Source organism: Macadamia integrifolia, chromosome 3, assembly GCF_013358625.1.
Source record: "Macadamia integrifolia cultivar HAES 741 chromosome 3, SCU_Mint_v3, whole genome shotgun sequence".
NCBI classification, from domain to species: domain Eukaryota; kingdom Viridiplantae; phylum Streptophyta; class Magnoliopsida; order Proteales; family Proteaceae; genus Macadamia; species Macadamia integrifolia.
Window position 1 is genome coordinate 31757750 of NC_056559.1, and position 22454 is coordinate 31780203.

Sequence of the window (22454 nt, forward strand, 5' to 3'; positions counted from 1 at the left end):
GAGAGAGAGAGAGAGAGAGAGAGAGAGAGAGAGTTATGTTGAGAGTTTGGTGTTCCTCTCGACTTGGAATTTGGTTTGATCTCGAGCTTATGAGGTTCACTGGTGTCAGGTTTGCATGGCTCAACAATCATATTCCTTGACATGGTTTTATTGTATGGAGAGTGTTGATCAAAACTCTATCGACGGGGGATGTCTCCCATCTTTTCTTCAAGTGCCCTTTCTCTCTAAAGATCTGGTAAGGGATTCTACACAAATGGTGGGTCAGTAAGAGGAATCCGGATCAGGTCTCGTATGGTGCCTGATCCACACATGGAATCTACTCAATCTCTCTTTTCTTACAATAGACTTTCACATTAAAAAGGTATCAAGTGTGGAACAGACACCGTATGAGAATGGTTCTCGTACTAAGAGATGATCCAATCTCCAGTAAGAGAAAGGTGTTGGATCTTGATAGAGAGTGTGTGTAGGTTAAGGGATCTTTTAGGGGGAGGTCTAGGTTTGACTCAGTGGCAAGGATTAAGTTATCGGTATCTCAATACTGATTTAATACCAATCTAGATTGGATTCGATTATTTGAATCGATCAATTTTGACTTTACTTTTCCCAAAAAAGGTTATATATATATATATATATATGATTTTACCCTTATTCCAATACCGATTTCCATTCTAGATCGGTTAAATATCCATATCAGTCTCAGCTGATATAAATACGATATGCCGATCCAATACCAGTAATACTTGAAACCATGCTCAGTGGGCAAGCTTACGTTCAACACATCTATTTATCATATTTAGATAGAGAAAAACTTTAGAAACTGGGTGAGAAAATCTAGAACCGTTCAGCCGATCTGGGAAGTTTTTCAAGGGAAACACATGCTCATTGAAGATCTAGGAAGTGATTCCTCTATAAGGAACAAATTTATTGCTCCTTCTTGGGACCTTTCTCTTAGGGTTGTCAATTCCAGACTCAGCTCAATCGATCCCAACCATTTAAAACCCAAATTAGCCCTGCCTGATTAATAGACGTGTTGGGCTCTAGCCTGGTTCGATTATAATCGGTTGTTTCGAGTGTAAGGGAACTACTTGACTGTCATCCGACTAAGACCACCCAATTAATAGCCTGACATATTTAAAGCCCATTTACAACCCGCTTAAAACTCGTTTAAGGCTCGTATACTAGGTCCGACCTTTTTAAAACTCGTCTAAGGCCCATTTAGCCAAATTATTGGTATTCTATTTACAGTAGTGCCTGAGCGACTGTTTGTAAATAGGACCATGCCTAACATATGAGGACCAATTACTTATATGGATCGATCATTGCGTAATAACCTAAAATGGGAAAAACTGATTAGGTATGACCGATTGACCAAACAATGATTAATTTTAATTAATGTTTGCTAGATTAGTAAAAGTCTTATATTTTCTCCAACGTGCATGCAACTATAGACTCATTATTATCATATAGTTTATTTAATGATTTTAAACAGATAGTTAACTTCACTTGCCATGGTAATTACCCTTGTCATTACAGAGACTTCAAAGTCAATGAAGAAGCTGTGAGCTTATACTTAAACAATGGAGCTGGGTCTTCTTCCAGCAGGATTTGGTTGCAGAAATGCTTGTGCAGCTCAAACATTCAAGACATTTGACTATATTATAAACCTGGAAATTGACTAGTGGTTTATGTTTAAGGTTTGCCAGCTTGTTTCTATTTTTAAGTAGGAATTAATATTGACAACCATATGGCTCCTTCCATAGCTCAGCATGCAATGCTGACCATGGTTAGGTCGTTATGTTAGTGGTGTGCATGACTTATAATCATTATAACAAAAAAGGTATATAATTGTAGATTTTTTTTTTTATAATAAAAGGTACAAAACTTCTTCGTAGCAATAGTCTATGGTTGCAGATTAACTGTTGCTTTTATTTGTAATTACAAGTGTCGTCGCTACGTTTGTCCTATAACTATAGATTTCCCACTGTAGGAAAAGGGTACTTACATTTTGATGATTTTTCTTATATAAACCATTAATTCCCAGAGTTGGGAGAGTATTGATTAATGGTTTAGATTTTAAAGTACTATTACTCAAGCATAAATATACACGGAATGGACATTTCGTCTCTTCACATGAGAGGATGAAATTTTCTACCGAAAAAGAAAAATGATGAAATTTTTGTTCTTGCTGCCCACAATTGCATGCGCAGAAATGGAATCTCATATAGTCATATGGGTATTTTAGAAACTAAAAAAACCTAAAAGGTAATTGTGAATCCATAGGGAAAGGGAATCATTCTATTTCAACCAGGGTTTTAAATCAATTAATCAAATAGGGAATCGCGGATTCACACCCATTCAGTCTGATTAGCTAGTGTCCGTTTTTGACCGATTCTTACTGATTTGAATTGGGAATCAGCCCTAATCAATTCACATGTCAATTCCGAGTTTTGAATCCCTAATTTCTGCCATTGGGGCAACAAGAACATTGTAGCAGAAAAATAAAATCAAGTGTGAAATTTGAAGAAGTTTTTAACCAAAAAACAGAAGAAAAAATTTATTTTGAAAAAGTAGCATACCCTTATGAACCTATGTATGCTTAAAAAAAGGGAGGTGGCCGGGGTTAGAGAACATTCTTTCAAGTTAAGTCAATTTCCAGTGTTCTACATAATCTGATAAATGGATAAAGACAGTGATTATTGTTTGGAGTCATCCAAGTCTTAATTTTTTTTTCTATTTATTGAAGTCAACAAAAAAAAATATATATATATATATATATATTAAGCACAAAATATGAAGGATGTACAAGATTTATATCTGGGCATTTCTGATCAACAAAATATATATATACACAAAAGGCCTTGAAACTCCCAATCCTCCATTTGCAAATACCTAAACTTCTTCAGTAAAGCAAGACCTGAAGAAGATGCCAATTCCTCTTCATGTATCAAGTTCCATTCTACTGTTGTTGTTTTCTTCTTCTCTACAATTAGTTATAGCCGATTCAAGCCTTACCTTCGTATACCACTTCTACATAGAAGAAAGGGGTACTTACACCTCAAACAGCATATTTGCAGACAACCTCAATCAGGTCCTCTCCAATCTAACATCAGAAGCTCAACTCTCTGGCTTCAACAAAACAAGCATAGGCTTCATCACAGACCAAGTAAATGGTCTCTACATGTGCCGAGGCGACGTCGCCGCCGATACTTGCCAGTTTTGCATTATTACAGCATCTATGAAGATCCAAGCCTTATGCCCCAACCAGAAGGAGGTTGTTATATGGTACAATCTATGTATGTTGAGATATTCTGATAGGTCTTTCTTCTCCACTGCAGAAACATATCCATCGGCTCATTGGTATAGTAACCAAAATGTTTCAAATATGGTTCAGTTTGATCAACTTGTGAAAAGTAGCTTGGAAAGCTTAGCTAATAAGACTGCTTTTGATCCTCTCACCAAAATGTATGTGAGTAATGAAACCAACTCTGGGTCTTTTGATTTATACTCTCTTCTACAGTGCACCCAAGATTTATCACCTAGTGGTTGCTACCTGTGCTTGAAAAATGCCATCTCTGGAATTCAAATTAATGGAGGAACAGGCCGAACGTGGGTTATGGAGGTACTGCCTAGCTGTATTCTGCAGTACAGTGTGGCTCTTTTTTATAACACGGCGCCGCCGCCTCCACCTCCTCAGCCCATATCGGTGGTGCTATCTCCCCCACCTCTTCAGTCCCCCTCTCCTGTTCACTCCCCCGTTCGAGCTCTTCCATCTCCTAGTTCCACTGCTCCAGCTACAAATAGCACCAACCATGGTAAGTTTGAAGATTATTATATTTTTGGTCTTAAAGTTTGTTTGGATATCTAAAAGGTGGATTACATAGATGTTAACGTTTCCATCTTAAGATTTGGCTTGAAGTGGGATGGCTTTTTGTGACTTCTATACAAGATAGTACAAGTCACCCACACTTGATTTATGTGTGGGTCTCCTATGACTCTGCCTTTGTGGGTTGAGCAAGGAACCCATCATCAATGAAGACCCGATGTATCTGCACCGATACCATGTTAAAGCTTCCATCTTAAAACCAATTGGTTTGAAATTTGAATGCATATTGTAATTCTTATACAAGATAGTTGAATCATTCACAATCGATATAGGACGACTGTGAATCAAATTCTCGTATGAAAACTATTCTTGTACGATCTGATCCACACACATGAGATTCATCACAGAACTTTTCCTTGTGTAGATATCATGTATGTGAATCAGGATCATACGAGAACCTGATACCATGTTAAGGCTTCTATCTTAAAACCAATTGGTTTGAAATTCGGTGATTCTTACACAAGATAGTTGAATCATCCACAGTTGATATGGGACAACTATAAATCAAATTCTCGTATGAGAACCATTCTTGTACGATCTGATACACACACATGGGATTCATCACATGGCTTTTCCTTGTGTAGATTCCATGTATATGGATCAGGATCGTACGAAAATAGTTCTCATTCGAGAACCTGATCCGCTCTCATGTGGAACTATATCAATAGATTCATCATCAACCATTGAGTGGAAATTGACCATACTATCAACCACAATGTTGATTATTTATTGGAATGCACCACAAATAGGTTAAATTTTAAGGCACTAATAGAGCCTCACTTTGTTCTTGATAATTGTTAGCAAGTCTAGTTACCATCAAATTCATTATTTTTTGCAGAATAATTTGAAAATTATTATTCTATTTAAAAATGGAATTTTTTTTTTTTTTTTTTTTTAATTTATGCAGGCAATCAAGGGTCCTCATCGAAAAAAATTATTTTTTTTAGTGTTCCATTGGCAGCTGCCGCGTTGTTTCTTGCGGTGGGGCTGTTATTCTATTGTCTAAGACGGAAGCGAAAAGATGGTTTGAAGCCAAATGATGTTTCAAGGAATGCTCCTACCAAGAAAAATGCTTCAAAGGATGAGGGTAATGTCAAATAAACAGATTTTTATTTAGTTTAACAAACTAATTACTTTATTCAAAGAAGTTCTATGATATAAAATCTATCTTTTGCTCATAAATGCTCTAGTAATTGAAGATAAAGAGGCCAATATTAGATGAAAGGCAGCTAAGAAAATATAATTGTTGGGATTGGTATCTCTGACTAATTGTGGGCATTGTTCTCTCTCTCTCTCTCTCTCTCTCTCTCTCTCTCTCTCAATTTGTTTTATTCATCATCCATATCTAAGCTCAGTACATCATGAATCCTTATACATCATATAGGCATATTTATCCATGTATCTCCCCTTCTATCATCATCAAAAAGAATACAGAATGGTAGAAAGATTAGAAAAAGATGCTCAAAAAGAAAAATAAATTAATTAAAAAAAAAAGAATATAAAAATATCTCCCTCATGTATATATGTGTGTGTGAGATAAGTGCTGAAGTTGATCCATCGTGTTCATGTTAGTGACCCTTAGTGCTCCAATGTCCTCGCACATCTTATTAGATAATTCTTGAAACAATCAAACCCTTACATAATCATTTTTTGTAATTAATTTTTTCGAGATTCCAATTTCTCACAACCCTCAAATTGATAATGATAGATAACAAGAACACACCCTCTTGATAGCTAGGCTGGATATACAATGCTTGAAATTTTATTTTAATAATTCTAGCATACAGCTATAGATGATTTTATTCCATTGTTCTTGAAAGTTTCTCGAGGTCTTTCTGGAAGTTAACATATCATCTTCTTAAATATAGAGATGATTCTAATGGTAAAACAGAAAATGAGAGAATTTCCTTATATCTACTTAAATAAGAAATAATTATAAAATAAATAGGTTTGACTTTGACTAAGTTTCAATTTACTTGCTTGACCTCGGGTTTGTTGCTGATTTGATTTCCATTTCTAAGATGCTTGATGAGATTCATGTTTGAACTTTCAGAATATTACATTTTTGTGATAAAAGAATATTACATAGACATTATTTACAACATGTATGTTTAGCGTTTTGAGATAATTAATACGCTTCTACATTATCACACTAAGACATGGTTATCATCATATTCTCATGTTTGGTTATCACAAAATACAAAATACAAAATATAAAATACAAAACACAAAAGAAAATACAATATTTGTGCCTTAAGCCTATATAGGTTGACACATATGGCTTAATTTTGAGTTCATGTTTAATTTGTGCATGTATGACATTTCTTTTAGGTAATGACTCCCTGGAATTTGACCTTAGCACAATTAAAGCTGCAACAAAAAACTTCGACACTACTAATACTCTTGGTCAAGGTGGATTTGGAATTGTTTACCAGGTAACTTGTGCACAACGTCTCTTTAAATTTTTTTTCTTTATTTGTGTTTCTACAATAGGCTCTCTATCATAACTGAAGGGAGATGAATTTTTGGATCTATCAGAATAAAATCCGAACCTACCATAGCATTGTTGGGGTTATCTGTTTGGAGGTTGAGGATAAATGTCAAGAAGTGACAACTTGGGGAGCGAATTGGTTCAAAATTAGCTCCTTGTGGAGAAATGGGAGGTCTCTTCCATTTGGACCCTAAGATGATGCTTTTGTGTAAGCTTTGGTAGACTTCTCATGGTTCTTTACGATGTTTTCTTTTAGATTCTTTGGATTTCCTTAGGCTCCGTTTCGTTGCAATGAGAATTTAAAGGGAAGGGAAATGAAATTTTCATACTTAAAAAATATATATATTTATAATCAATATCTCGTATGATTGCATAAACTTCTTAATTTTTTTAACCATATTTAGTAATGAAATATTTTACATATTATAGTAAAGGGTTTTGGATGCAAAGTAAAATAAATTTTATAACAAAATATGGAATGATTTGAAGTTAATGTTAAAAGTCACATGGGTAATTATTACATATATTTCTTTTTTACGTAAGAAAATTTCACTTCCCTTCCCTTTAATTTTCTTTACAACCAAACATAGCCTTAGTTTTTCTCAGGGTTGTGGGGAAACTCTGTCTTGACTGGGGTTGTGGGAAACTCCTATCTTGATTGGTTGTTGGTCCTCTTCAGACCTCCCCCCACTAGATCTTGCCTTGTGAAGCTGCTCTCCTTTAGATTATAATATTTCTTTCTTTCTTTCTTTTAAATTAACTATCTATCCAAAAGAAAATCATACATAATAATATATTGTGGAACTAATTACTTAGTGCAACTTCTTGTCACAAAAGTGATGAACTCAAAAGTTAATTGTAATTTTCTTTTACTTGCCTCTTGTCCTATTTTTAGATGTTATTTAAGACAAGTGCAAAAAAATAAATTTTTAAATAATTTGAAAGTGACATCATTATGAGTTATGTAGTGGCTTACCTACCTATTATATATTGTAGGGAATACTTCCAAACGGGCAAGAAATAGCTGTGAAAAGGCTCTCTAAAAACTCTGGACAAGGTGATAAAGAGTTCAGGAATGAAGTTCAATTAGTAGCAAACCTTCAACACAAAAACCTTGTGAGACTCTTGGGCTTTTGCATGAGAGAAGATGAAAAGTTACTCATCTATGAGTTTGTGCCCAATGCAAGCCTTGATCGCTTCCTATTTGGTAAGCTAGGCTTAGCTCTCTCTCTCTCTCTCTCTCTCTCTCTCATCTTTAATCCTAAGAAACCATATGTATTTTGTTGCATGAATATTGCAGATCCAATCAAACGTTCAAATTTGAACTGGGAAGCACGTTACAAAATCATAGCTGGAATTGCACGAGGGCTCGTATATCTCCATGAGGATTCTCGACTTAAAATAATACATCGAGATCTAAAATCTAGTAATATCTTATTAGATAGTGATTTATGCCCCAAAATTGCAGACTTTGGTATGGCAAGACTCGTTGGAATGGACGAAACACATTTGGAAACAAGTAGAATTGCTGGAACATAGTATGCTTTGAAGCCCTTCCATGCTAGCAATATTACATATTATTAGATGCTTCAATTCTTTGTTTGAAATTTTCTCATAACAGACTTGATTGAACTAAATATTTTCAATCCACAATTGTTTGAACTCAATCCACTTACCACTGATCTAATTCTTCTTCTTTTTTTTTTTAATTGGACTGCAGTGGATACATGGCCCCTGAATATGTGCTGAATGGACAGTTTTCAGTAAAGTCAGACGTATATAGTTATGGTGTTCTAATTCTTGAGATTGTAAGTGGTCAAAGGAATGGTAGCAATTCCCATCAATTAGGATATTCTCAAGACCTTCTACGCCATGTAAGTATGATCACTGACCATTTAAATCTTTCCCTTCCCAATATTTCCAGGAAAACCAAAATTAATGCAGCATAAGACTTCAGCTCTCTCTTTTAGTTGCAAAACTATGGTCAGACATGGCTTGAAAAGCTGATTTTCAATTCTGGTCATTATGGGCTGAATCACTTACCTATATGTGAAGACTTTACGTATGATTTCGTGATGATACATGTCTTATTCTTTCACAAATGTTCCTCTAAACACTTTTAATAGCGGCAAGGAGAGACATTTATGAAAGCAAAATGACACTCGTCATCGGAAAACTGGATGTAAAGATGTGAAACCTTCATAATGGGGAGGTGATTCGAGTTTGTTGAATGGCATAAACCTTTCTTGTATGACATGCATCTCCTCAATGGTCCACACTCTACACAGCCATTTTCATCTTTTTTTTTGCTAGAAACTTCTTGAAACTTTATTTAAAAAAAAAAAAAATAAAGACAAAAGCATAGTACATCAAATAGACACTACTATACCTAATTCAAAGGCTCCCACCTTCGGCATTGCCTGTCATCAGTAGGAACCTACAAGCACCGTTAAATAAAACTATAAAGGGGCCTTGACGCTGCATCGTTCATTATCTCCTCCCTAATATGGTTTGGGAAAGAGAAGTTCAACCCTGTCGTAAATGAAGGATGTGCTTATCGAGGAAAACTAGGGTCTTGATTAATAGATCGGATCAAGTTCATGTAATCATAGTTGAATTGTTGATTTCTTCCAGGCATGGGAGCATTGGGCTGCAGGGACACCAATGGAGTTTGTGGATTTTACTGTGAGAGAACGTTGCTCAAAAAATGAAGCCCTAAGGAGCATCCACATCGGACTTTCATGCATCCAAGATGAGCCAGCTCTTCGACCCTCCATGGCATCAGTTGTCCTTACTCTCCAGACTGACTCTCTAACTCTACCTGTTCCATCTCCACCTGCATTTCTTGCAAATGGGATGGGAATGCACACAAGAGAGTATTTTCAAAGAAGAATCCTGTCGACGACAACCGCTTCAATATGAATGATTTTATAATTAGTACAAGAGTCATGTTGGGTCCTTAAGGTGTGTATAGCAATGTTTCTGTTCCAAATTACTGTTTTAGAGTAAGAAACAATTTTTATGTTTCCAATATTTTTTGAAATACTGTATGGTGAAATTACTTTAAAAAAAAATTACTTTTTTCATTGCAGAAGAACAAAAAATTTTATTTCTTCTAGTGGCCACGGTGGTGGTTGCGGTGGTGGTGATGGTGGTATTGGCGGTGGTGGTTGTTGAAGTTTCATTAGAGGTTAGGCTTTAGAGGTTGCGGTGGTGGTGGTGGTGGTGGTAGCTTGAGAATTTAGAGTTATGAAAATTTCTCCTTTCATGCATTTTCATTTTTGTCTAAACTTTGTCGGTTTTTTTTTTTTTTTTTTTTTTTTTTTTTTTCTTTTTAAGTTGTTTTTGAAAAAAAAATCGATTTTGGCTGCATTAGTTAGTCATCTGACCTTTTTTCATTTCATGGGAATAAGAAAATGGAAGCTTTCATTTGGTGTCTACGGTTTGTTTTTTCGTTTTATTGAAACGAACAAGATTTAAAAAAAAAAGGCTAGAAACAAGATTGGAACATGGCCATGTTCCAACATTTGAGTTTAGTTCTAAAATGAAATTTTAATGGAGAAATAGAAAATTTTGGTTTTGACACGGAACATCATTTCTGAAACAGAATGACTACTTAGATGTCACTTACATATTCTACTCCAAATGTGTTCCTAAAAAAATAAAAACCAAAAGAGTGTTTTATTTTCTTTCTTTTTTTCCCCTTTTCTTTTTCTCCATACAGACCTTGGTGTCCACCGATTTAGCTTGTTAATATTGGAATGTAATGTGAAAGTTGTAATTTCTATTGTATGGAATAAGAGAATTTGGATAAATTCTTTCAGGACCAAAAAAAAAAAAACAGGGTTAGGTAGGGGTGGAATCTGGAGTGAGAACAACTAATAATGTTGGATTACAGTCATAGTTTCAAGTATCAGCTGTATCAGATTGGTATCGGTTGAGATTGATCTCCAATCCTTGACCGATCCGGATTGATGTTTCATATCGTTTCAGGGGGTAAAATGGTTAAAAAAATAATACTTTATAGAAAAAGTAGGGGTAAAATAGACCGATACCCATCAATCCGATCAAGATCAATATCAGATTGGTATCGACAGATACTGATACCGATACCATCCCCTAATTCCTTGATTACAACGCATTTTGTTTCACTCGGATTGCAAGGGTCTGATTCTAAGCATCCCAACCACCATCTGCAACATCGACCGTTAAATTGAATATTAAGCTACTAAAGGAAAGCTTCCAGTCTTTATTCCTGATTTCATAGAGCTATAGATCTAAAAATATAGTTTCTACCAAAAAAATATATATATAGTTGGAATTCTAAGAGGGCAGTAACTTAAGTGAAGTTCAATAAATCCTGCCCCATTGTGGGGTTTTGCATACACCAAAAAATAAAAAATAAAATAAAATAAAATAATCTAATCTATCTTATATGACTCAAAGTACTCTTATTGGAGGTTGGTTATTCTTAAAAGATAACCAATATTTTACTTGTAGTAGTCTCTTCTTTACCACCGTAACTAGCCATCAACATATTTATCGGGAAGGTAATTATGCTGCTGATGCTTTAGCCTCCTATGGTTGCAACCATCAACTTTTATTATTAGAAATATCTCTCCTCTCCTATTCATATCTAATCTTTTATATCGTGATGTCTTTGAGGAATCCTATCATCTATATGTAATTTTCGGTCTTTTTAATTAAGATTTGAGTATTATCAAAAGAAAATAAATAAATAAATAAATAGAGTAAATGGAAGAAGAAGATCAAATCTAAGGCTTCTCGTAAGGAAATCGACTCTAAAGAAGCTTCGGCCATGAGAAAGACATTAGTAGTCTAGTTCTATAAGGGGTGTCAAAATAGCCCGGTTAGTCCGAACCCATGCTAACCCACACTTAGCCCAAACAAGGCCTAGGCTGAAATTGGGTGGGTTAGGATTGAGATTTCAGGCCCGAGGTCTAGTTGGGTTGGGCCTAGGTTGAGCCAACCCTGTATATTAAGTACATAATAGTATAAATATATTAATAATTATAAATAGGTTCGTTTCCACAATTTATATACATACGAACACATTGGTCTTTGGCCTTTGAATTTGTCAAGATCAAGCGACAAAGTAAATCAATAGTACTCACACCAAAAATTAAAAAAAGGAACCAATAGTACTGGTCTTGTCTGGTGAGGCTAAGCCTGGCCCAATCAGGGTTTATTAGGGCTGGGCTAGGCTAGGATAGAATTAAGAGACTTAGGGTTGGGGTAGGGTTTTCAAAAACCCAGCCCAACTCGGCCCATTGACACCCTCTACTAGTACATCACAAAAACAATGATGGGTATATGGATGCCCTCATACTCACAAAGTCTAGGTTCCAGCCCCACATTTTACATGCTAGATGTTTGGGCTCGGGCTGAGCGAAAGTCAATCCTAATAAGCCCAAATTAAAGTTTACTTTGGATCAAGGACATCGGTATTGGTCCCGGCTGAGACCAATACCGATATTGCTAGGCTGTATTGGGTTGAATCAGCCTGGTTTTCTGGGAGACCAAATCAAAGCAGACCAAAGAACTGAGGGACGCTTTCCGTTCTACTAGTAGTAGTCTCTTCTGTACCGCCTAGGGTGTCAACAGGTCGATCCATGACCCGGTTTTGGTCTGGTTGAATCAATTTCGGTATGGGAATGCTGAAATCAAAACCCCACCAATAAAGAAATTTCAGTTTTGATTTGATTATAATTTTGGTGTGGTGTGGTTTGGTTTCGGTTTGTATTCGATTTCTTATATCAATTCGTAATTAGATTGGTTTCGATTTTTGGTCCAGTTTAGATTCGACTTTCCATACAAATGTATACAAAACTAAGCAAAATTTGGTTTTTTTTTTTTAATGAATTTTAACCTGTTTTCGATTTCTTATCGGTTTGGTTTTGGTTTAGGTTTGAGTGACCGGTTTCGGGTTCATTCAGTTTCAGGTGCGATTCAGTTTGGTTTAGAAGTTCAAATACTCAAAACCAAAACCGACCCAATAAAACTTCGATTCAATTTGATCCAAACTATTATCGGTTCATCCAACTGATTTGACTAGTTCGACTTAGGGTTTCACACCCCTACTTGGGCCAAAGACAACACTTAATAAACCAAAGTTAGCTTTGGATCATGGACTTAGGTATACCGACATGGATAAGCTGTATCGGGTAGGATCAGACCATTTTTATTCCCTTCGAAATATTGATACAGTGTTGATCAGATATCGATCATGACTGATACTGATATGAATTGACCGACACAGCCGATCCATCCATGAGTCCCATATATACTTGTGCTATTTCTAATCTTTTGAAAGCTCTTATGGCTAGTTCTTCACTCATCAACAAATATAATACACAGACAAAATCTTTATAGGATGTATCCGATAAGATTATCTGTTTAATATTTAGATTTTTCTTTTGCTCTTTCTTCCAGAAATCGATATTTTGTGTTTGTTTGAAAACTCTAAACTTTGAAAAGTATATTCTGTGTGGCTGGAGACGACGGAGTAGCAATTATTGCAGGCGTGTAAAACTACACCAAATCCAGTGCATAAAAAGATGTAATCTATACTTTCTTTCCTCTACTAAACAATTCATTTTTTCAGTCTTTTCAAACCAAAGAGGTTATACAGAGTATCTGAAAGAGATCTCAAATTTCTTATCCCAACCTTCATTGTTCATTACTTATCATATAACTCTATTATCTTTCTCCCTAATCAACGATTCCAAAAGCCCATATTCACGTCTGTGGATTCAAAGTCTTGTTTTAGAGAGCGACAAGAGCTGTCCCTACACACAATTGAATGGTTAGGAATCTTAGGATTGAGCGTGGAAGCATAATTATGTTTAATAACGTTCACACCAAACCTTGTTTCTACCTAAATCACCATGTTACTTTCTTTTTTCGTTAATCAAGGTGTCCGGCCAGCTTACGTACACCTCAACTAATCCTCACGGTCTTCACTTGAATTGCAGATGCATAGATGGAGAATCGAACGTGAGACCGTGTGCCTATCCACCATACTACTTTCAATTTAAACCTTTTTGCGATATGTTGATTTGGACCCAGTTAACCTTTGCCCATGGTGAAGAAGAATCCCTCGATTGTGAATGATTATAGTAGTGGGATAGGTACCATTTTGAGGGAAAGGTTAGTTTCGAGTTTTTATCTTTTGTAGGAGATATATAGTTTCATGTTTGTTTAGTAAGTACAACAATAATGACCCTAAGCGGGTGTGAGGAGAATTACTGTCCACTTGCATGTCCTACTTTCTTCCTTTAAAAAGTGAAGAGAGGTGTATATAAAAGCAAAATGGACAGATGTGGTGAGTGTTGGTGAACCTACGTTCAATGGATCCATTTTCATTGGTGTACCATCCTTTAACCAGGGTGGAGGGAAGCTTTCGAAAAATATAAAATCCTCTCTTCCCATAAAATGTAGGGGTGTGTGTGTGTGTGTGAGAGAGAGAGAGAGAGAGAGAGAGAGAGTATCAATCAGGTGAGGTTAGGTGGGCGCTCATGTATGAATGACCTTCTCTAGGCATGGTCTTAATACTCATAATCGGAATTGATTGAATCCTTCAAAGTCAACTTGTGATCGATCAAGATTGTTTCCAGTCAAATACGTTTCTACTCAATAGTCCAATCGAATTAGGCCCAGTCAGGGTGAATTTGACCATTTCAGACCAAGTCGGATAGATTCTTTGATCCGATCATCAATTGAAGGACTCAAATCCTTTGCGGCAGGCAAGAAGTGACAATAAGGATCCATCGGTTGGAAAGGTCTTAACATACATCCCAATCATTGAATGTTCATTACCACTCATTGCATCCCTGTAAAAAATTATTGTACGTTTAATTGGCAACCTTAGATTGGAATCGACCATGATCAATCTCTATTGCGACCAATTCAATACAACTGATTCAGATCAGAATCGATCGTGACGGAACCCTACATCATGATTGAATGTCAAAGATTGTCAAGTATAGAATCTTTAAAAAAAAAAATGGTAGGAAATATAATAAGCAAACATTCAAATTGTGGAGGCAAAGGAAATCTTAAAGGGTTGCAAAAGGCCAAGGAGCAACGATGACAGAGAGTGGAGGTGATGGAAGTTAATGGCGATGGTCACGGACGATTTCTATTTCAGTCAAGTCATGGATTTCAGTTGCTAGTAGGGTAGCTCACTTGGCTAGGCAGGGGAAAAAGAGGCAAAAGAGGGGTGAGTGGGTGACAAATGTAAATGAATTTTTATTTCTTTTATCTATTTTTGTTTTTTTCATTAGAAAAAGAAAGAAAAAAGAAAAAGGACATGTATAAAACCCTGTAGGGTTGTGAACACTAGGATAGTTGATAAATCGTCCTTCACAAGTATAGGAAATTTTTTTTCCACAAATATTATAGAATTTTTTTGGTAAGAGATTATTACAAAATTATAGCATGCTTAACAACAAACATAACCCTATCCCAACTAAATGGTATATGCTATGGGAACTAGAAAAGAAAAAAACAACAAAAAAAGGAAAAAAATAATAATAAAAAAGGGGTAAGAGAAGAAGATAAGGCAGTATTCAAAGATGCATCACAAGAACAATTCCTACAGAAGGTCGGCTACCTAGGTCCTTATCCTCCACAAAAATCTATCCACGATTATACTAAAATCGAGTTTCGAACCCCGTCATATGCATATCTTTTCTCACCACTTCGTCAATAGTCATTTTAGGCCTATCTTTACCTCTTCTGACTCCCTCCAAATAAATCTGATCACTCTTCCTTATAAGATCAATGCTAAAATAATATCTAAATTTTAGAGATAGATAAGTATACCCTTCATGGATAATCAAACGTTCAAGTGGCTAACTGATTTTACAAAGTGATACTAGCAGTAGACTTACTAGTACAAACCTGACCCTAATCCTTTTGAGGGTCATACCTAACCAAAAACATCCGGCACATGACAAGGGCCATGGTTTGGCACACTCTATGCCATTCCTACGTTGAAAATTTAGGTGTACACAGAAAAATTTGAAAGAGAAAATAAGAGTCCCACCATAATTTTAGAAATTGATATCGGATCATCAAACTTCAATTTTGGCTCTTCAAAGGATTAAACGTCGTCAAGCGTCAGGTTCTAGGAAGAAGAGAAAGCTGAAGAACAGACTCCTTTGAATTGAAAGGTCATGTCCGTTAAAGACATCGAGAAATTCATCAAACGAGTGATTGAAAACCTTTACATCCAAAAGCCTCGAGTTCCCGTCATCCTCAAAGAATGCATGCCTTAGGAATGTAGGTAGCTTAGCTTACTCTGATTCTGACTCAAACATGTCTATTACGAATCGATACGTACTGATATGCAAAACCTATGATCCCTACTAGGGAGATTTCCTTTGTTTTAAAAACCCCTTGAGTGAATCATGATCCATTTTCTTTCTTTCATGGATCAGGTAAACAAAGTCACCACTTAATTAATTAGGTTTATTGATTTGACTAATGTCCAATATATAGGGGACCCATCCCTACTCTCATTTAGTTTCCATACCAGAAACAAACTCCTCAACTACTAAATATCATCCCCACCAATAAGGGCATAGCCATGCCATGCCCCTGGTGCACCTGGGGCCCACTTTTCTTCTTTCTTATTTATTTATTTTTATTTTTGGTAAGTCTTCCTTCTTATCCCTACATGAAGAAAAATATAGCAAGCTTAGTCCTAAAGTATAGGGAGAAAGGGGAGATTAATTAGGTGATCCCAATGTTACCCTAATATAAAAAAATTAAAAGAATACAAAGAAGAAAGCAGAAAACCCTACAAACAATTGGACTCAGCTTTGAGTTTTAAAACCCTATCTCTAGGACGAGTTTATATTTCATTTGAGGATGGAAGAGAACGAGAATATTATAGAATCATAGGATGCTAAGGGTGTCAATTGAGGACTGAAATTGACTTTATAAAATCAAACCAAATGTTTTGTTTCGTTTAGGCTAAAATCATTTGAGCTTCTACAAATTATCTATTTTCAAGCTGAATAAGAAATCAATAACCTATATTCCTTTTTAATATTTATAAAAAAATTCAGTGAATTAAGACCCTAATAAATTTGGGGTTCTTTTGTTGTGCAGATGTAAAAACATCTAAAATAGGGCCCAAACCAAATATAAACCAAGTCAAAATCAAATATAGAATTGAATGTATGAATTGGTTCTTGTTTGGAAATGTGTCCTCTTATTAAAATTTAAGAATTTCACATGTTGTATCTTGAACCGAACCAAGTGAGACCAGCTAAGTGATGTCGAAATTATAGTGATAGGTAAATAACACCATGCATGGCTAACCAAAATCATCAGGCACAGGATAAGGTGGGCCTTAGCTTGACCCACTCTAGCCATTCCTACAGAGAAATGATAGCAACTTACTGGGCATGCATACATGGAAATTAAGGTCCAAAAGCTACATCAAAAGGGTAATTAAGGGTCCCACCAAGGAGATTTGAAACCACGTGAGTGAATTATAGTCCATTTTCTCTTTTTAGAGGATCTAATCAAAGTAACAACTTAATTAATTAGCTTTATTAATTTGATTAAGGTCCTAGAGGGGACCCATCCCTATATATGCTTCACATGTTCCCTCCCTTAATTTCCATTAGCAGAGACAAACTCCTCAAGTTTGTATCATCTCCACCAATTAGGGCATAACCATGCCATGCCCTTGCCCATCTGAGGCCCACTTCTCTTCCTTATCAACCCTACAAGAAGAAAAATATGGAAAAGCTTAATCCTAAAGTATCAGGAGAAAGGGGAGATTAATCAGGTGATCCCAATGTTACCCTAATATCAAAAATCCAAAAAAAAAAAAAAAAAGAAAGCATAAAACCCTAACAAGCAATCCATCATTCGCCCTTCAATCAATTTAAAAGTTTGGCGCCGATTTCTTTGCGTGATCATGGGCCAAAAATGGCGCCATTTACGCCTCCCTTTTGTACCATATTTGAACGGCAAAGTTGAAAAAGTAGCCGTTATTTTTGCAGGTTTTAGTTATTTCGGTTCCTTTCTTCCTTTTACCAAGACGACCATGGAAAAATGGAATTTGCAAGCCATGGTCGGGCATTACCTAAGCATACGAGCAGCAAAATAAGTACATTTACATCATTGATTTGGTATATTCCGTGTACACTAACAATAAGAATCATAACCTTATCCCAATTAAATGAGTCGATTACATAGATCGGATATGGTATATCATATGTACACCATGTTAAACAATATCGAACATTATATCAGGCTCGGCCAATACCAATCTCAATCCGCCTTCAAGGCTTGAAAAGGCCATTTTTTGAGATTGGATCCTATTGGCCCAATATAGATCCGTATCAATCTATGCTTAGTTTGGATCAGCCTAGTATTACCTTGTATCAATATGGATTGACTCATTCAATAGTGAGAAGTTTTCTGCGCATGAAAAGTGCTACGTATTTTCTTTGCTCCCAAGATTGGGCTACTTAACTCATTCGTAGCATCTTTCTCAATTGCTAAAATTTTCTTTCTATAATGCATAAATTGTGCTTCAGGGTTTGTCCTGTTTGATTTAGAGACCTCTCTTACTTTCTTCTAATCTATCCAAAAAATGTTGTAGGGGTTGCCTTTCTACGTGTTTTTATTGTTTTTCTTTTTCTTTAATACATACAAATTACCTATAAAAAAAAAAATGGATTGACTCAGTATCACCCTATCAGCATGGACCAACTTTGTAGGGGTTTTCATGATTTGACCTAGATTGGGTGAAATTGGGCGCAGTTTCTCCATTGTGACCTAGTGGTCATGGGTTTGAGTTAAGAAATAGTCTCTCCGCAATGCAAGGACCAACACTACATACATTATGACCCTCCACTGGCAAGAGCCTCGTGCATTGGGTATGGCCCCATTTTTTTTCTAGATTGGATTAGATTATATCAATTGATCTAGATCGGTTTCTGATCCAAAGACCAATGTCGATCTCTGACCTGGTACCAACAATCCGATACAAATATCAATTCAGTCAATCCAATACCCGGTTTGACTGATCTGATATTTGATTCGGGCGATCTGATACCGACTCTTGGAACCATGGTGCACACTGCACACTAGAAGTTTTTCAAGGGCATATCATCTTTCACTTTTGTGGGTCAATCGTTATTTGGAACAGATGGATTACTAACTCCGTGACTCTTTGACCCTAACAAAGAAATCAATAGTAAATAACAAACAAAAGCACTAAAGAAAAGGAGCCCTTAGAAGAAAAGCCGTATTTTGCGTTGAAGTGATTTGGAGCTTCGGATTCCTCAAATCCCTATAAATAAGACCCATAGTTGAATCATTGAAATCCACAAAGCACTCTAACCATCTCTATATCATCAAAATGGCAATGGGAGGTAGGGGAGCTTCCCTCTGTTTCATCATCTCCTTCCTCTTCTTCTTAGTTTGTGTCAATGGAAACCCAAATTACAGGGATGCATTGGCCAAGTCTATACTGTTTTTTGAGGGCCAAAGGTCAGGGAGGCTCCCCAGAGACCAAGAGATCACTTGGAGGTCCAGTTCTGGTCTATCTGATGGCTTACTAGCCCATGTAAGTTTAACTATCCTTACTCAAATTTCAATCCAAATCTTTTAATTTTCAAACCAATAACGCTTATTGTTCCCACAGGTGGATCTCACTGGAGGTTATTATGATGCTGGTGACAATGTCAAGTTCAACTTCCCCATGGCCTACACTACCACAATGTTGTCATGGAGCACACTTGAGTATGGCAAACGCATGGGCTCGGAGCTCCCAAATGCTAGAGCTGCCATTAGATGGGCTACAGATTACCTTCTAAAGTGTGCCACGGCTACTCCTGGGAAGCTCTATGTGGGGGTTGGTGACCCAAATGCTGATCACAAGTGCTGGGAAAGGCCTGAGGATATGGACACTGTTCGCGCTGTGTATTCTGTTTCGGCTAGTAATCCTGGCTCAGATGTCGCCGGGGAGACTGCGGCGGCACTTGCGGCGGCATCGATGGTTTTCCGGAAGGTTGATCCTACTTACTCGAAGCTGCTTTTGAGGACTGCTAAGAAGGTAATGCAGTTTGCAGTACAGTATCGAGGATCATATAGTGACTCACTCGGCTCGGCTGTCTGCCCTTTCTATTGCTCATACTCTGGCTACAAGGTATGGACTATGAACACATTATCTTACAAAAGTATAGTCTCCTTATGCTTTATTAGATAGAGCAAGTTGTGTGTTTTGAATATAAGGGTGTGTCAAATGTGAACCAAAACTAAAACCCATCCTTAATTGAGGATATGGAAGACAACTGCTTGCTTAGTTGGTAGAATGCAGGCTCTCAAGAGATCATTCTCCTGTCTTCACCTTGTTCCTTAAGGCACTAACGACGGGTATCCAGGTCGAAAGACTAGTCCCGCGAGCCTATACTGACCCTACAACCTCATGGATCGGGTCATATTGGGGTTGAATGAGAACCATTTAACTTTCACTTAAAGCAGTGAAGCCCTCTAAAAACAGTATGACTGTGTGAGTGGCCCTAAAGAGGTAAGAAGAGTCCAACTCAGAACCACATGCTTCTTAATTCAAAGGTCCCTTGCCAACTCGACTACCCCTTGGGGTTTAAGGCACTCCTCTCTCTCTCTTAATTGTAGTCAAGTTTCTATGGGGGCTGAGGCATGTTAGATAGATAGACCAAAAAATTTATCTTTGGGGGATATGGGAAAATTATCCTACTTGACTTTTAGGTCACTAAAATTATTTTCTTTTAGAGGTCCAATAGATGAAGTTTCAGCATTTCCTTCTAAGTCAATCAAGGAAGTTGTATGAGTCCTTATCCACACTGACCAAGAAACAGAGTATGAGATGGGCAAACCCTTTTATCTCTTCAATGAAGTACTACTCCTTAATTGTATTATTTACTGTGACACAATATTTGAAAATTGATTTGTTTATCAGGATGAGTTGCTTTGGGGTGCTACATGGCTTCTAAGGGCCACAAATGATGTTACTTACTTGAGTTTACTTAAATCCTTGGGAGCTGGTGATTCAACTGATATATTTAGCTGGGATAACAAATATGCTGGTGCTTATGTTCTTCTTGGAAGGGTAAAATCTAATAGTGAAAAAGAATATTTTTTTATTTTTCAGGTCCTTTGGTAATATAGTCTTAATATCCACTCCTCTTGACTCCTCTGTTTTGATTTGTATAGATGCATCTGTTGAGCAAGGTAACAACCTATGACTCATATAGGCAAGAAGCTGAAGATTTCATGTGCAAAATTCTACCAAATTCTCCCTCTACAAGTACACAATACACATCAGGTAAGATATTTCATAAGAAGGATCCCTTGTTTAGGTTTTGGATCTACATTTTGTGTTGATATGTCGGGAAGTATAGAGTTATAATCTCACATCGATAGGTCCCCTTAGCTCAACCTAGACCCAGCTCAGCCTGAAGTATGGCTGGGATATCGTAGCCCTGTTTCAGCCCTACTAGGCTCAATCCCACCAGCTAAGCCCTGATTAGAGCGGGTTGTGTCAAGTTGGACCTAATTGACACTGGCAAGTGGCAATCTCTTATTTTTGTCATCTTAGGGCTAGGGGAAATTTGGGGCTCACCCTTTTTTTTTTATCGGATATGCGATAGTATTATCTATAATTATATTATATATATATATATATAGAGAGAGAGAGAGAGAGAGAGAGAGAGAGAGAGAGAGAGAGAGAGTTCTCATTTTGCTTAATTAATTTCATCTTACTCAAATGCAGGAGGTCTAATGTTCAAGCTAAGTGACAGTAATCTCCAATATGTGACATCCATATCCTTCTTGCTTACTACATATTCAAAATACATGGCAGCTACTAGACACACTTTCATGTGTGGCAACATCTTGGTCACCCCAGGCACCTTGAGAAGCCTAGCAAAGAGACAGGCAAGTGACTTCATAGAAGTAGTTTTTTTTTCCTTCCCCCCCCACCCCAACCTTGATACATTTTTCTAAGACTCACTTATGGAGATTTCAGGTGGACTACATTCTTGGAGAGAACCCCATGAAAATGTCTTATATGGTTGGCTTTGGAGGAGACTACCCAAGGAAAATTCACCACAGAGGTTCTTCTTTGCCATCATTGGCAAGTCACCCACAGAGCATCGGCTGCGATGGTGGTTTTCAACCATATTACTATTCATCAAACGCTAACCCTAATATCTTAGCCGGCGCCATCGTGGGAGGCCCAAATCAGAATGACTTCTACTCCGATGATCGCACTGACTACAGCCATTCAGAACCAGCCACATACATCACTGCTGCCCTAGTTGGACCCCTGGCATACTTGGCAGGGAGCTTCAGTTAATGATGGAGGGGTTGCCTTGGTGATCCATAGTTTATTTTCTTTTACCTTTCATCTCTGTTTCAATCACAGCTAAGTTGTGCTTGTGCCACCCTCTTAAGAGAGGTTTGGATTCTGAAATTAAAATGTAGAACTGAGTCTATGTGCACTCTCCAAGAAAAGATGGAAGTGGTGTATTTGAATTATTAATATATGTATCTTGTTTGGTGAACTCAAGAAGAAAATATTAAGATCCCTCTTCAATGTCCATTTTCTTATAAACTAAGACTACACTTATGTTCCATATTATCAATGGACAGGTTCAAAAGGGGCCAGCTCTGGTTATCTAAGGCCTATAGTTTGAACTAGGGGTGTCAAATTCCAGTACGAATCGGTTGGACCAACCAAAACTGACCAGAAAAAACAAACTGAACCGGATGCTTATCACTTTGGCTTCAGTGGTATTTTTAGAAACTGTTAGAAACTGAAAACGATCGAAATGGATGTTCAAAATGAAACCCGGACCAAACCCAATAAAAACAATTGGAACCAAATTTTATATTGGTTCGACTTTGGTTTGGCTCATTACCAAATCAAAACTGGTTCAACCCAACAAAAATCGGACCAAACCAATGATTGACACCCCTAAATGTGGCAACAGGTCAGGTGACCCAGGTAGGGGTGAGAACCAACCGGAGCACAACCATTATTTT

At 36.9% G+C, this 22454-nt stretch overlaps 3 protein-coding genes across 3 annotated transcripts; all 3 read left to right on the top strand.

The window, feature by feature from the left end:
• The first annotated feature begins 2923 nt into the window (after positions 1-2923).
• Positions 2924-4984, top strand: LOC122074366 (cysteine-rich repeat secretory protein 38-like). The gene is made up of 2 exons (XM_042639189.1): positions 2924-3812; positions 4845-4984. The coding sequence occupies exons 1-2, from the start codon at positions 2924-2926 to the stop codon at positions 4982-4984; spliced, it is 1029 nt and encodes a 342-aa protein (XP_042495123.1).
• A 1214-nt stretch (positions 4985-6198) lies between these two features.
• On the top strand, positions 6199-9296 carry LOC122074367 (cysteine-rich receptor-like protein kinase 10). Its single transcript, XM_042639190.1, has 5 exons — positions 6199-6318; positions 7371-7581; positions 7675-7912; positions 8095-8248; positions 9009-9296. Exons 1-5 carry the CDS (start codon positions 6199-6201, stop codon positions 9294-9296), a joined length of 1011 nt encoding a protein of 336 aa, XP_042495124.1.
• A 9448-nt stretch (positions 9297-18744) lies between these two features.
• On the top strand, positions 18745-22011 carry LOC122072998 (endoglucanase 9-like). The gene is made up of 6 exons (XM_042637471.1): positions 18745-18993; positions 19072-19575; positions 20368-20517; positions 20622-20733; positions 21181-21344; positions 21436-22011. The coding sequence occupies exons 1-6, from the start codon at positions 18787-18789 to the stop codon at positions 21763-21765; spliced, it is 1467 nt and encodes a 488-aa protein (XP_042493405.1). The 5' UTR covers positions 18745-18786; the 3' UTR covers positions 21766-22011.
• The last annotated feature ends 443 nt before the right edge of the window (positions 22012-22454 follow it).